This window comes from Topomyia yanbarensis, chromosome 3 (assembly GCF_030247195.1).
Source record: "Topomyia yanbarensis strain Yona2022 chromosome 3, ASM3024719v1, whole genome shotgun sequence".
Classification (NCBI taxonomy): Eukaryota; Metazoa; Arthropoda; class Insecta; order Diptera; family Culicidae; genus Topomyia; species Topomyia yanbarensis.
In genome coordinates, this window is record NC_080672.1 from 122,330,638 (window position 1) to 122,346,130 (window position 15,493).

Sequence of the window (15,493 nt, forward strand, 5' to 3'; positions counted from 1 at the left end):
ATGATAGGATTTGTTTTCCTGTAGATCGAACGAAGCAGGATTATGCTGTCAGTTGGGCGTATTTACAAACATTATGATTAGTGTTATGCTGTGAGATTCAAGAGTGCCAAAAGAAAACAAAGCAAATTCGGGCACATCTGGTACACGCTAAACTCGGAGAGACTAAAGTTAAATTCATACATCTCCGATCCGATTCAGTGCCCGGATAGAATTTTACAATAGCATTTACCCTACAAACAATCATAAAACAATAAATATTATAGTTATTACTGTTTCAACATTGTTCGATGCCAAATTCTCACAGCAGATTTACAATAAAATTTCATGTAACAATAAATTTCACTGTTCAGCAAAAAACTGATACAGTGCATTCACATTAAATTATACTGTTTTCGAGAAAAAATGTATGGAGAAAAATTGATTTTTTTTAATGTTAAGATACATAACCACCCCCCTTTTTCACTGTAAAAGTCTATTTTACATTGAAATTCACTGTAAAAACGTTAAAGTTTATTGTTTTTGTATTGTAGCATAACACTAAAACTTACTGTAAATTATTGTAAAATTACTGTACTGTCACAGTGAAAATCATGATTTTGTTACTGTACACTTCTATTCGGGTGACGGTTCAGTACCGTGAACCGGGAGGATAACAATCTTTCATACAAATTCAAATGCAAAAATTTACACTAGTCCGGCACAGTGCCGTGCCGGATAAGTACGAATGCTCGCATTTGAAGTGCATAAAAGCATATTGGTGTCCGTGCCCAGCACTGAAGCGCCCCGGAAATCGGCGCCTGTACATTCTGCTGAACGTCATCTTCAGTATTTTCTGCAACACATTACTGATCGTTCTAGAGTCGGCTAAATCCACTATACAATTTTAATTCGTTCAATTCCAGCAACATAATGTATGTTTGAATAGATGCACACATTTTATTTGTTTCTCCTACTATTTAAGAACAAAGAAATAGTGCGCATACCCCTGTGTAAACGGCAACAAACTGATGTTGGATGTTACCACAATGACGATTAACATATTATGAATCTGCGGCTTGTACGCACCAGTGTAGATGGTTGCTGAAAATAAAGAGATGTCGTAAATTTCATTTACGTGAGCTTCAAAAAACAATTGTTGGCGGAGATCTCAGTAAAAGTGACATTTGATAGCTGAGACTCGGAAAATATTTCACCGGAAACCAGCTAATAAATCTCACTACATTCGTGATTCGCTGGTTGGACACTTTTTTACTGGACCGCTTTTTAGTTAGGACCATTGTCCAACTAAAAAGCATCTGAACGCCAAAATCCCATGTCACATTTACATTGAGGGAAGTGAATAGATGCATTTACACTGCCAATATCTCCTTTGGAGAGTTTTTGACATTTGTCAGTCGGTCCAATTAGCGAATAAAATTCATACTATGTTGCGTTTCGGCTTCGCCTCATCAGAAACCGACACTAACACATTGTCGGAATAGATTAGCGCCGGCTTGACGCAAATCCCTTAAAACTAAAACACACTATGTGTTTCAATCAAACGACTGATCAAACGTGATGTCCCGTTCGAGCAGAAGTTCTGTTTATGCGTTTGATCAGTCGTTTGATTGAAACACATAGTGTGTCAAACGTGATGTCCCGTTCGAGCAGAAGTTCTGTTTATGCGTTTGATCTATTCCGACAATGTGTTAGTGTCGGTTTCTGATGAGGCGAAGCCGAAACGCAACATAGTATGAAATAAGGATTTGTGCCCTCCTGTACAAAGACTGGTTTTTACCAACAAATTTTCACCCTAGTGAGAAATTTTGGTTTTTACCAAATTTTCCTCCTTAGGGTGAAATATAGCATAGAATAAAATTCGTTAGTTGGACAAGGATGTGGCCCAACCAGCGAATCACGACTGTATACTGAAATATCAGTTTCTAAATTTGACTACATGGCTGTTGGGGAATTGCCGAGCCGAATTAAATGTGTATCAACACAATTGAAGTACCGGCTCCTTATGTATTCTACATCTCTCCGGTTAAGCCGCAAACATTACCCATCTGAGTGGCTAGTGGTTATGCGGGAAAACTTAAAAATGATTTAAACTAGCGGACACAGTACTTTTTGAGTTCCTTTTGTAGTTTCAAATGCATGTGCAAAATTTGGTAGCGGTTGGTTCCTTCCCGGGTTTGCGCATTGCGTTCAAAGTTTGTATGGAATTTTATATGGGAAAATCAATTATTTTGCATTTACGTCTATGAAGATCGCTATTTCACTCAATATGAAAAACCAGATTAATAAAATTCTAGTTCAAACCTTGGTTAACAACATTGTCGAAGACGGTAACTAGCTACAAGTTTTCAAAAAATAGTAATAACTATTTTAAAACTATAGTTCAATCCAAATACAGCCCCCTCCCCTCTTCTTTTCATTTTCTGATTACGTCTAGTTGTTCAGCAATTTATTCTAAATATTTTATTCAAAGGTACCAAGTCTCTGCGATAACTATATATTCTCATTTATTTAAGTTTTACATGTCGAGGTCGGTGGTGCACTGGCAGTGTTGGAAGAAATAATTTTTTGCATTTGGATTGAGCCATAAGTTTTAAAATCGTGATACCTATTTTTTGAAAACTCGTAGCTAGTTACCATCTTCGACAAAGCTGTTAACCAAGGTTTGAACTATAGTTTTAAAAAGCTGTTTTTTTATATTGAGTGAAACAGCGATTTCTATTAATGTAAACCCGGGAAGCAACCGACCGCTCCCAAATTTTGCACATGCATTTGGGACCACAAAAGGAACTCAGAAAGTGCTGCACCGAACAATGTCATATGTCGAGCCACTCTATTACCCACCCATCTTTTTTAGTCCAAACATGATAACTTGACGGAGCTGCTCACGAATTCCCCATAGAAAATCCTCTCGATTTTCCCACCGTGTCTGCATCGGCACGATCGGCCCTGAGACGAGACATGCAAATAGCAAAAAATCGAAAGTCAAATGTAGCCATGGTTTACAGTCATATGCAGCCAGTCCATTTCAATTATGTGAACCAAAAAGAGGGGCCATGTGAGACGAACGCTAGAATGAACAGAAAAAAAATGAAAACATCTATCGACAAGTAATGTCCCAGAATCAGCCAACTACATGCCACCAATTAATCGGTCGATTGTTGCACCGATTCTTACGAGGGTTTAACATGGGTGTCTGTCGACGCGACACCCGATTAAATACGACCGACGAAATCTGCTGAAATCGGTCTACAATTAAATCGATCGATTAGTTGGTAGTTAAACTGGAATCAGATTCACACAGATTAAATCTCGCGATTGATATGGCGACGAAAATTGTTCTCCGACGAAACCAATTTAGTCGGTTAATTAATCGGTCGACCCTGAAGCACCCGATTTCGTTGGTCGACTCGGAAATTTATGGACTGTCAAATTTTCTATGGGGTTGAGTTAAATTTACTCAACACCTAAACCAACGTTGCCTATACGCAAAAATAAAACAACCCACAGAATAAGTTCTTTTAACTTAAATTTAGGTACTTTCGAGTTGGGCGTCGCTTTCGTACTTATTAGTGTTGTCAAAAACAAAACGAGAGATTCGACTCAGTTGAAGTCTTCCGTGCAGTAAGGCAGTTTTGAGTTGTTTGGGGTATACTCAAAATTAGTTAAATTCAACTTAAATTTAAGTAATTTAAACTCAAGGTTGAGTTATGATTTTTGCCGTAATTAAATGGAAACTACCCTCAACACGGTTTACCTAATTTTACCTTCCTGCACGATACCATTGAGTCAAAAGTACTTAATTTTAGGTAGTTTTTCAGTGGCGTGTAAACTATTTTTTGACAGATTGCCTCAATTTATGAAATAGAATACGAATCTCAAATCGATCGTGTACCGACAAATGAGCCTAAATAACAAATGTAAGCAAACGGAGATTTTATCAATATCTTAAAGAGGAGTAAAAATACTTCATAATAAATTTCGATCGTGAACCGACAAATGGGCGAAACTAACAAATATACACAAACAGAGATTTGATTAATATCTGAAAGAGGAGTAAAAATACTTTATAAAAAATATAAAAACTCATTTATAAATATTTCACACTTCATGAAAATCAATAAAAAACAAAACGGCGGATCTGATTTTCAACTGTAAACAAAAAGCCAGGCGAGTTACGCCTCTGCATTTCTATGGTAGTGTATACAGGCGAAATTGACAGCATCATTGTTTACAAGGTCCGTAAACAGAATCGCCCTAAACAAAAACCAAGTGCTTGTTACGCCCAGGGAGAATAACAAATTTTCCCCTCCAGCGAGCACGGCGAAAGCCACATTTGATTTTTGTTTTTTGGCGACACTGCAGGGCGAAATTGAGAGTCGTCAAAACAAGAGGGCGACTCAAAAATGGCCTAATCAACATTTCATAACAACACTCGGCGAAATAATCTGTTTTCAATTTTATCAACGAAAACGTTATTATATAAAACATTTTAGTTATGCTTCCGAAAACTAGTATTGTTTCAAAGTGTTTCAATACATTTGAAGGCGCAGTATGCAAACACTGTTAAAATACGATTTAATTTTCTGAACCGAATTTTCAAAGCTATTTTTCTCGATTCGATATCATTGCGACTTCGGCCCTTTGGTCGATTCATGATCGATTTAAAAACTCATTTCTAAATGTTTCACACTTCATGAAAATCAATAAAAAACAAAACGGCGGATCCGACTGTCCACTGCAAACAAACCGCCAGGCGGGTTAGCCTTTGCATTTTTAAGGTAGTTTATACAGGAGAAATTGACAGCACCATTGTTTACAAAGTTCGTAAACAGAATCGCCCTAAACAAAAACCAAATGCTTGTTACGCCCGGGTTAATGATAAATTTTCCCCTCGGGCGAGCACGGCGAACAGCACATTTGATTTTTGATTTCTGGCGACACTGCAGGGCAAAATTGAGAGTCGTCAAAACAAGAGGGCGACTTAAAATGGCATAATCAACATTTCTTAACAACACCCGGCGAAATATTTTTTTTTCAATTTTATCAATGAAAACGTTATTATATAAAACAATTTAGTTATGCTTCCGAAAACTAGTATTGTTTTAAAGCGTTTTATTACATTTGAAAGCGCAGTATGCAAACACTGTTCAAATACGATCCAATTTTCCGAAACGAATTTTCAAAGCTATTTTTCCCGATTCGATATCATTGCGACTTCGGCCCATCGGTCGGTTCACGATCGAAATTTCGAGAAGTTTTTTTGAATAGCGGCCCTTACACGTTCAATATTTTTATCAATACACAGTATTGACGATATTGTTTCAATATTTCAATCCCATTTGAAACACACATCGTCAATACCTCTTTTTTCCATTACACGTGCAATACTTTTGTCAATACTCTCTAGTATTGACAAAAATATTGAACGTGTAAGGGCCGCTAATGAGTCTCGGGTGTAGCCGCCAATCCCATTAATTGGGCACATCTGGAATCATCACCACTGTCCGAACCCCGATTAACTGACAGCATAACAAAACCTCGTTTTGACATTTTGAAATAGTAGAAAACGTAGAAAAGTGTGCTGATTTAATTTGCAAAATTTTTATATATTATTTTTAATAACATTAATATTGTATCTCCAAAAGTAAATATTTCTTACCTTCGATTAATGGTGATTTATTTATGTGCATTGCTTTGAAAATGAGCGACGCCGAAGACACCAAAGAGGAGAAACCGATGGCGACGGAGATGTTCCCGTTGAACATCAAAATTAAACAGGAAAAAACAACTAGCTACGAAGACTCGAACAGATCGGAAACGGTGGATAAATTGTCGATTGATTTGAATTTGTCGAATTTCTTCTCATCTCGAACGACAACTACAAGCGGTTCTGTTCCTGAAGATGAAACAGCGAAGGAAACAAAATCGGTGGAGCCGCTCAAGTCATCCAATGAAATATTAACCGAACTGTTCAAGGTATTTAATGCAGCTCCACCGGAAATTATCGATGATGATTCAAATGATGGCGAGGAAGAGAAGAAGAAAAAGCGGAAGCACAAGAAAAAATCCAAAAAGAAGAAAAAGGATGGCGGAAACGTTTCTTCGTCTGTATCCGAAGCAGAGGAAGGGGAAATCACGAAAAAGATGAAGAAAATTAAAAAGGAGAAAGATAAAGAGAAGAAAAAGCACAAGGAAAAGGTTAAAGTGAAAAAGGAAAAGGATCAGAATAAAAAGAAAGAAAGCCACGAGAAGATAGATGAAGTTATGGCCAAAGCGGAAATGTCCTCGGTGGTAGTAAAGAAAGAAAAAGATGATTGGTATTCGCGGGAATTAAAAGATTATCGAGATGCGAGGGAGCATAATCATCATCATCATCACCATCACCAACAGAGGTTTATACTGAACTAAAACATTTTTACTGGTTATAACCGATCGATCAAATCTTTCTTTTTTCCAGCTCGCGTGAAGAGCATCATCAGCCGCGTATAAAATTAGAAAGAGAAGACCATTCTTATCGGGAATATGATAAGGTCCGGGCACGAGAACGCGACGGTGAGAAAGAGAGAGAAAGAGATAATCCGAAATCTAGGAATAAAATTCAAATCAAAAGTCTGAAAGACAGCGTTATTTTCAAAGAAGCTGCTACGAGGGATAGAGACCGGGAGAAGGAGAAAGAGCGAGACAGAGACAAAGATCGTCGCAAAGATCATTTGGGTTCGAAAGAGTTAAAACGACGGAGATCCGACTCAGATTTTTCCATGTCCGATGAAGAGCCTTACCGGCAAGGCCGGTATTACGACTTTTACTCGAAGAAATACAACTCGTTCTATGCTAGTTACAAGGAAGACGAATACAATCGAAATCGCAAGCGTAGGCGAAGTGAGGAGAGGGAAAGATATCGGAAAACTAAGTCAAGATCCCGTTCCCCCCAGTTTGACAAGCAGAAATTGCTTGAAATTGCTCGAAAGAATGCAATTTCCATGTTGAAGAAGGGAACTCTTCCAGGGGTACAAGGTTTAGATAAAGAGTCGAAGGAAATGTTGATCATGAAAATGAAGAGTAGTGGAAAATCGGTGGAAGAACTGACTGAATACTGTAAGAAGATATCAGAGAAGGATAATTTGAACGAATTATCGAGTCTTTCAGAAGACAGCGATCACGATGCGGACGGAGGCTCAAAGGCTTTTCATCATCCGTTCCAAATTAAGGATCCGGGTACGATTGTAATGAATATAAAGAATGCAGTTCCTCTGGCGCCAAAATCTGCTGAGCAAACTAAAGCTCTTCTGATGCAGTTTCCCGTTTCTTCTGGTGCACAGCACAGAAAAATGGAAAATGAGTGGGTTCCTGTTGAAACTCCGAAACCACCAACACAAGTAGCTATAGTTCGCCCAGAGAAGTCGCACACAAAGATTCTCCTCGTATCGGCAAGTTTCGTTCAATCGGTCGAGCAACAACAACCTGCTTACACTCCAGTCAATCCCCCTCCTCCTGGACCACAGGCACTTCCACCGATAGTACCCCCACAACCTGAGTTACCAGTCACTGCTCCATTACCTGTACCACCTCCGATGGATTTCTCATGCCTTCCCGGTTCTGCTGCCCTACCTGCTATGCACGAGCCTCCACCGATGGAAGTTTACCCTATAAACGCCGAAGCCAATAAACTAGACGTATCGTCTATCATTTCCCAGCGACTCAATGCAATGCGCAAACTGCAAGACAATCCGGCTGATGCGGAGGCAATAAAGCTGTTGTACAACACACAGAAAGACATGTCCGCATGGGCTTCATCTAAATTTACGCCAGGCCAGTTTATGGGATCAACTGGTGTTCAGTGTCTTAGTCAAAAGGAGTTGGCTGAAGGCTTCCAACCGTGGGCCACTCGAGATTCTCTGAAGCACACAGCTCCAGTTTCCGGCGGTATGGGCATGCATTTGCTGCAGAAGATGGGTTGGGTACCAGGCGAAGGGCTGGGTAAGGAGAAAAATGGTTCCCTGGAGCCTCTACTACTAGACGTTAAACTGGATAAGCGTGGTCTGGTGGCCAGCGCAGAGGATCACCAGAGGCAAGTACAGATTCAAATCGCGCAGCAACACAGTGGTCGGCGGGCAAGGTTTGCAAGTGTGAAGATCAACACCGATGGCAAACATCCAGTTTCGATACTGGGTGAGTATTGCAGTAAGCGCAAGTGGTTGCCACCAAGGTACGATCTAGTGCACGAAAGTGGTCCCGGTCATGCGAAAAACTTTGTATTCAAAGTGATCGTGAACGGATTGGAATATCAACCGGCAATAGCTAACAATACGAAGAAGGAAGCGAAGGCAACTGCGGCAAAGTTCTGTCTACAACAGCTGGGGATTTTGCAGTCTTAGAACGAGTGTGGCGTTTGTCCTGCGTTACCTACAAGAAAGGTAAGAGAAAATTTCATAATTATATGCATTATGTGTCATTTCTGTTTTGAACAACCTATCCAAACTTGAATACACTATCCCGAACTAATATAATCGGAGGCTTTTATAGAAAATATGAGAGAATCCTGTACCACTTAAAGTTGGTTTCATGGCTACCAAGCATTGTATATTTTGACTTTAAAAATGTCTTAAGGAGTTCCCTCGGCATGATACTGTACCTTGATGTGGTCCGGGGGCTTTTCCACCAAAGCAGTATTACAGTGATTATATCACAGAAACTTGGGATACGAATATTTTCTTTTTAGTTAAGTTACATTGTGATCAATTTTAGTACTTAACTTGGCGACCTTTATTATCCACTGCCATGGTCAAATAATATACAATGTGGGTTTAGGGCCCAATTCCTTCTGCAACCAAATTTCTTGTTCTCTCATATACACTATCAATCTCTCATTTCAAACGTACAAACGTGGCCTACACAATAAAACAAACCTGGTCACAAATACGAACGCCCGCGTTCTCGCCAATATTCAAACATCCCGATTGATTAGGTGAACGTTGGAACCTAAGAACCTAAGTTCGCGTAATCATGAATCGGTTACGTCCGGAAGTCTCCGCCCTTGATCCTAGCAGCCCAAATTCATGCCTTTAGTTGGACCAATAGAAATAAAAACTAGATAAGACGTCCACGCGCGGTCATTGAAGAATACGCGAACATGCGAATGGCCACACGCTTACAAAAATAATGTGCCCACGCGAAGTTACATACTAGCACACGCGACAAAAACGTCCACATACAAACGCTCGAGTCCTTCGCGATCATCCACGCACGACCACACTCACGATCTCGTAAAAAGTATAACACCCCGGTGACTAAGTGAATGGTTTAGCACTTATAAATTAACAATCCCGGTCTCGAGAGTGAACCTCCAAATGCCCGTGTTCGCGCGATCATGAATCGGTTTCGTCCGGAATCCCCTATTCTAGGCCCTAGTAGCATAAGTCCAATGCCGTCAGGTGGACCAATCAAAAATATAATGCTCATATTCACTAAACTACATAAAAATCGAATGTATACACACAAAGTCACATACACGTGACAAACAAATATAAAAATGCTTGAGCCCTTCGCGACCATCCACGCAACCTATACTCGCGCTCTTTCAGACATTATAACATCTCGGTGATAATATGAACGTCTCAGCACTTGTAATCACTCAAATGTAGTCTTAAGCGTGAACCTACAGTCCCCCGCTCTCGCGCATTCATGAGTCGTTCACGTCCTGAAGTCTCTATCCTCGATTCCAGAAGTCTAGGTCATGCCTTAATTGAATCAATTAGCTCTAGAGCTCCAGTAGGACAACTCTCGAAAAAAATCGGCACATTATTAATACTCAATAACAATACTAACTCTTCTTTTTATTTTATTTTTATTTATTTTCGGTCTCATGCGTTATATTCTTGTGATGACCTTTCCGAGCTCATACATCCAAGAAGAGCAACATTGCTGTCAACAATGATTCTTCTCTGCCATCAGACGTCGCCAGGTTTTAGAACAATGGAGATGTATTCTCATACTCGATGGAATCAGATAAGTAGGAACGATCAAAAAACTGCAAGTAGTACACGTTTCTTATTTTAACAAATACAATAATATTCGTATTAAAATATTATTTACAGGCTCCACATATATCTCAACACAAACAAATACACAAATGCTTCACAGGTGACTGGGCCAAGTGCATTCACTCGTAGGATCTATCATTTCGAGGATCGCCTCGATTCCACGAAACCAGTGCACAAGTAAACTGACATAAGCTAGTCTCATCTGGTGAATGCATGTAACCTGGAAACCCCAGACACGACAGGACGAGACGGACAGACTGGACTCGACGAGACCTAGTTCAGAGTTTTTGGGCATTCTACATTGCACGGTTAGTGACCTAAAAAAGAAACATGCGGCATGTTATTTTTCCTTTATTACTATATCTTAAGTTAGGTTCATACTCACACTCACTAACACAATCAATTGCATATTCTCTCATATACACTCACATCCAAAACGCCCAAACGCCCCTAACTTTCACGATAACACAAACCTGGTCAAAACGCGAACTTACATTACAATTTCAATCATCCACACACACCTACGCTCGCAATTTCGCCAACATTAAAACACCCCCTTACTTAGGTGAACTTTTCAGCACCTATAACTTTACAACCGCGGTCGCAAGCATTAACCCACCACTCGCGCGATCATAGACCGGCTACGTTCGGAATTCTCTACTCTCGACTCATGCCTTCAGTTGGACCAATCAAAAATGATGCTCATATTCGCCAGACAACACGTTCCTCTACCATACACTAAAAATTAATTATCATATTCACGGTCCGCGCGCGATCGTTCAAGAATACACGTGAATATGCGAATGGCCACACGAATTTAAAATCGAATTTATGCACGCAAAGTTAGAGACACGCTAGCATTCAAATGCTCGAGCCTTTGGCGATCACACTATTACACAATTAGTAAACGCCCCCGCTAACCCAGACAGATATGCACTCCTGGACTCGAACGCTAAAAACCACACCTTCCACGCATACACCACCAAGGACTGAACATTAGATTCATACATACAAAGCAACAAGTAATAATTACAGGTATTCGTCTGGCAACCGGGGGAAGTACATCTCAAACGCAGAACTTATCATTTCAATGATGGCCTTGGATCTGCGTTGCCTGTGTTCAAGGCACCATAGCTTTGTCCGTCAGGTCAAGGATGTATGAAACCCGCTAGCCACCACCCTCGGCCCTAGCTGCCCATAAAGGGATAAAAAAAATGTCTTAAGGAGTTACATACCTTTTTATTTAAAAAAAATCGATTTTTTTATTACTTTATCTGAAAGTACTCCTTGAGAATATTTTCTTAAATTTTCATAGCGATTCGATCAGTAAATCGAAAGTTACAGCGCTTCGAAGCGCGCCTCGTCTATCAAGAGCAGAGGTAACTTGAAATTTCAAGCTCGATTATCTCAAAATGTCGTTTTTTCCAAAAATGGCTTTTCCGTGATCACGATTGCCGAAAAACTACTCAACCGATTTCCTGCAGTTTTTTTTTATTTCTCGTAATTAAATTTTTTCGTACCTTAACGATTCCTTTTTACGCATAAATTTTTGTTTCGTAGAACAATTTTTTTAATAAGTTTTTAGAGCTTAAAACATCTCTTTTTTAAGAAAAACATTCCCGAATGCAGATAAAAAAATTAATATTTATTCAACTAATCGTTAAGGTACGAAGATTTTTTTTGTTAGGGGAAACTTTGCCACTGCGACCACTATTCAGGTTATCTTTTGTGGCGGCCACTGTTTGCTCTACATGTTACAAATTGCCCGAATCCAATGTAGTTGGAAGTGATTTGTTTGTTTGTCCACATGTGTCGTCCCAATCGGGTAGTACATTATTAATGTAGCTGAGGATCCATTTGAAACAGGTATGCCATGTCTCGTAAGGCGTCATAAGTTGCTTTCCGAAGTGTCGCCCCCTTCGAAGAAATAGTACTGCACACTGGCAGAGAATATGTTCCGAGCTCTCGGGCTCGTACTTACAAAATCGACAAATATCATCTTAACTTTTGCCAATTTTTTTCAGATGATGCTTAGCAGGACAATGTCCCGTAAATAAACCTGTGATTATACGTAAGTCTTTACGTTTTAGATCCATTGGTTTTTTGGCTCTCGTTATATCTGGGGTTTTTGGCTCTCGTTGTATCTGGATGGATCTTTTTGGCTCTCGTTGTATCTGGATTCTTAGCTTGTCGAGCACCTTCTACGTTACGCCAGTCGTTCAGTAGTTGGTCTCTTGCCCAAGCCGAAAGTTCTAGTTTAGTGGCACAGGTAGATATACCTAGAAATGGTTCTGTTCCAACAAACATGTTTGATGAACCACGCCTGGCTAATACGTCGGCCACTTCGTTACCATCGATTCCTTGGTGGCCAGGTACCCAGAATATCATTACTTTATTCCGAGTTGCCAGTTTTTGTTAAAGATGTTATGTACTCCCAAACCAGTTTGGACTCACATTTCGATGACCTTAATGCCAACAGTGCTGCTTGGCTGTCCGAGAAGATTGCGATTTTTGCATGTCTGTAGTTTCGTTTCCTACAGACCTCCGAACAGGTGTATGTTGCATATACCTCTGCCTGGAAAACAGTAGGCCACTTTCCCATTGATATCGCTTCTTTAATTCTTGGTCCGTAGACTCCCGAGCCAGTCAGCTCACCCATTTTAGAACCATCCGCATAGAATGATATTGTACCTTGAGGCAGTATAGGATCCCCTACATCCCACATTTGACGATCCACTATGTGGACCTCATATGAGATATCGAAGTTCGGTTTAGCCTCCATTTTATCTTGAACTGTTATCAAGACAGGGTTTAGTTTGAGTTCCTTTATTATACTCAGGTGACCATTTAAATCCCCATCAAATAGTGGTTTACCATTTAGCACTCTCAGAGAGCCAAGTCTCGCCTCCCTCATAACATGTTTGTGCAATGAAGGTAGATGAAGCATGGCTTCCATAGCTGTAGTGGGTGTTGATTTCATAGCGCCTGTGATAGAGAGGCAGGCTAGCCTCTGAACTTTAGTTAATTTAGCTTGGGCGGTCTTTTGCTTAACTTTGGGCCATCACACAATGGCAGGAATAAGTTCATCGTGGTCTGGAGATGGTCGTGTAGGACCAGTAAGCCAACCTCGGTTTGATACCGCAAGTTTTCCCGAAGAGTTTACTGCACGCTCACAGTGCTGTTGTTGCTTTATTAACGGCGTATGTCAGGTGCGAGTTCCAATTCAGTTTTTTGTCTAGGATAACACCTAGGTGTTTCGCTTCTTCTGCGTAGTTGATTGTAGTTCCATTGAGTTCCACCAACTTCAGTTTTTTCCTTGGTAAATGGTACAATGACCGTTTTGCAGGGTTCGCGTTCTTTGAAACACCGTGTCATGATGAAGTTTAGAGCTAGTTGAATCCGATCGCTTAGTACAGATGCATGTTTTCCCGTCACAATTAGGACAATGTCATCTGTATATCTAACAATCTCGAAACCCATTTCAGTCAGATCATTTAAGAAGATTGTCCACCACTAGTGACCAGAGCAGGGGTGATAGCATACCTCCCTGGGGACAACCTCTATTGGCTTTTAAAGTTGCTTTCGTGTCTCCCAACGTTGCTGTGATCTCTCGACTCTTGAGCATTGCAAGAATCCAGTCATCTATCGGGTTTTCCACTCCTCTTTTTGTCAGGGCCTTGTGAATTGATATGCAGAACGCATTATCAAAAGCATCCTCGATGTCAAGAAAAGCGCAAGTTGCTATTTCCTTGAAATCGAGGGTTTTCTCAATAAGTGACCTTAGTGACGGTATGTAGGGCTGTTTCCGTAGATTTGCCCTTTTGATATGCAAACTGGTACTTGTTTAGCGGAGCTTTCGATAAGTGCTCCGTTCGAATATAGTATTCCAGCAGTTTTGGAAGTGTTGATGTCAAACTAATAGGTTTAAAGGCCTTGGGTAGTGTCAGGTCTTTTTTACCCGTTTTTGGAATAAATATTGGCCTAACTTCTCTCCAGCCTATAGGTGTGTGCCCAAGCATAAGACTGGATCTCAGGATGTTTAGTAGATCCGGAAGAATTATGTCTGCCATTTTTGTAGAAATTTTGGAAGAATGTTATCAGGGCCGGGGTATTTGTAGGGTTCGAAGGTGTTGATAGTCCATTTAATTAGAGATGATGTGAAAATCTGACAGGCCAGATTTTGTGATGCCTCACAAGTCCTGTCAGGACGGAGTACATCACAATCCTGACCTGTCAAATTCTCGTCTTTCGCAACCGACCCAGGAAAGTGGGTGTTCATTTGAACATCCAATGTTTCACTATTGCCCAGTCTTCCCATGAACATCGATAAGTTTACACCTGTGTACAAAATTTCGTGCACGCGTTCAACCTCAAACTTGCTTTGCCTTTGTGTAGGGGAGACTGAGGAGACTTGATCCCCGGGGAGACTTGATCCCATCATTGTAACTCAAAGGCGGATCAGAATACATTAATCGAATATACTATAAAGTTGCGTAGTTTTATCTAAACATAAATTTCATTAACACAGAAGAAATAAATTGGACTTTTGTGTAACCGAATTTTTACCGGTTTAAAAAAAAAGTCTCAGAAGAACTGAAGAAGATTTATTTTTCAAACTTTCAAACTTTTATAAAATTGATAAAATCACCCGCTACATGCTCTACTTTTGCATACAGAATTACAGGAGAATGTCAATTATATGAATACGTTATGATTGAGCTGATTCTTTTGTTCAACTATATTTTTACTAAAGTTTGCTGAAATACATGCTATGGGTTCACTTGATTCCTTCAAATTCGTGGAGATTTGATCCCCTTCGCCATACTTCATACACACCACTGAAAATAACCAAATTCACACCAGAACAATTGAAGTCATTGTTGTCATAAAAAAAATGTCAAAAATGAACGCTTCATCGTAAAGAAACATAACTGTAATTGTTTACTACAGTATACGTAGCAACCATTCATCCCACATTTGACGTTCCTCAACCATAATAAAGACAGCTTTCAAATAATTGCACGGAGATTTGGGGAATTCGTAAAAAACAGGTGAGAGATGCGTAATATGTAGTAACAAAAATAACAATATCTAATCATAACAATTTAATCAATACTACAATCCATTTATAAATTTGAATGGGGTAATGTACCCGTTTTTGCCCTATTAGGAAGGGTACCACATTATTACTACAATAATTTTATTATTTCAGCTTCTTTGATTTGTTATTAAGGTCCATATTTTTATTTAGATTATAGAGGTTTTAGCGTTAAGGTCATTCGCCTCTTATTAAGAGCCAATATAATAACAAAATTGTCTTGAGAATGGTGAAAATCTTCTGTTTGAGCGCAGCAAAATCTTTAATCGAGTACCCCCATTATCGCAATACCATTTGAGTCAATGCGTTGAGCAAAGATGGCAGACCCTGCTCTAACCAAAGGCTTCAGATGGGT

The 15,493-nt window shown here is 39.8% G+C and overlaps 1 protein-coding gene across 1 annotated transcript; it reads left to right on the forward strand.

Annotated features, from left to right (window-relative positions):
• The first annotated feature begins 5,559 nt into the window (after nucleotides 1-5,559).
• Nucleotides 5,560-8,493, forward strand: LOC131687448 (protein Son-like). The gene is made up of 2 exons (XM_058971533.1): nucleotides 5,560-6,392; nucleotides 6,458-8,493. The coding sequence occupies exons 1-2, from the start codon at nucleotides 5,683-5,685 to the stop codon at nucleotides 8,373-8,375; spliced, it is 2,628 nt and encodes an 875-aa protein (XP_058827516.1). The 5' UTR covers nucleotides 5,560-5,682; the 3' UTR covers nucleotides 8,376-8,493.
• Nucleotides 8,494-15,493: the final 7,000 nt, after the last annotated feature.

What these genes read in the sequence shown, in the direction of transcription:
- LOC131687448 (XM_058971533.1), top strand. Translation starts at nt 5,683, where the DNA reads ATGTGCATTGCTTTGAAAATGAGCGACGCCGAAGACACCAAAGAGGAG. An exon ending in CATCACCATCACCAACAGAG is followed by an intron (nt 6,393 to 6,457) that starts GTTTATACTGAA and finishes TCTTTTTTCCAG; the next exon opens with CTCGCGTGAAGAGCATCATC.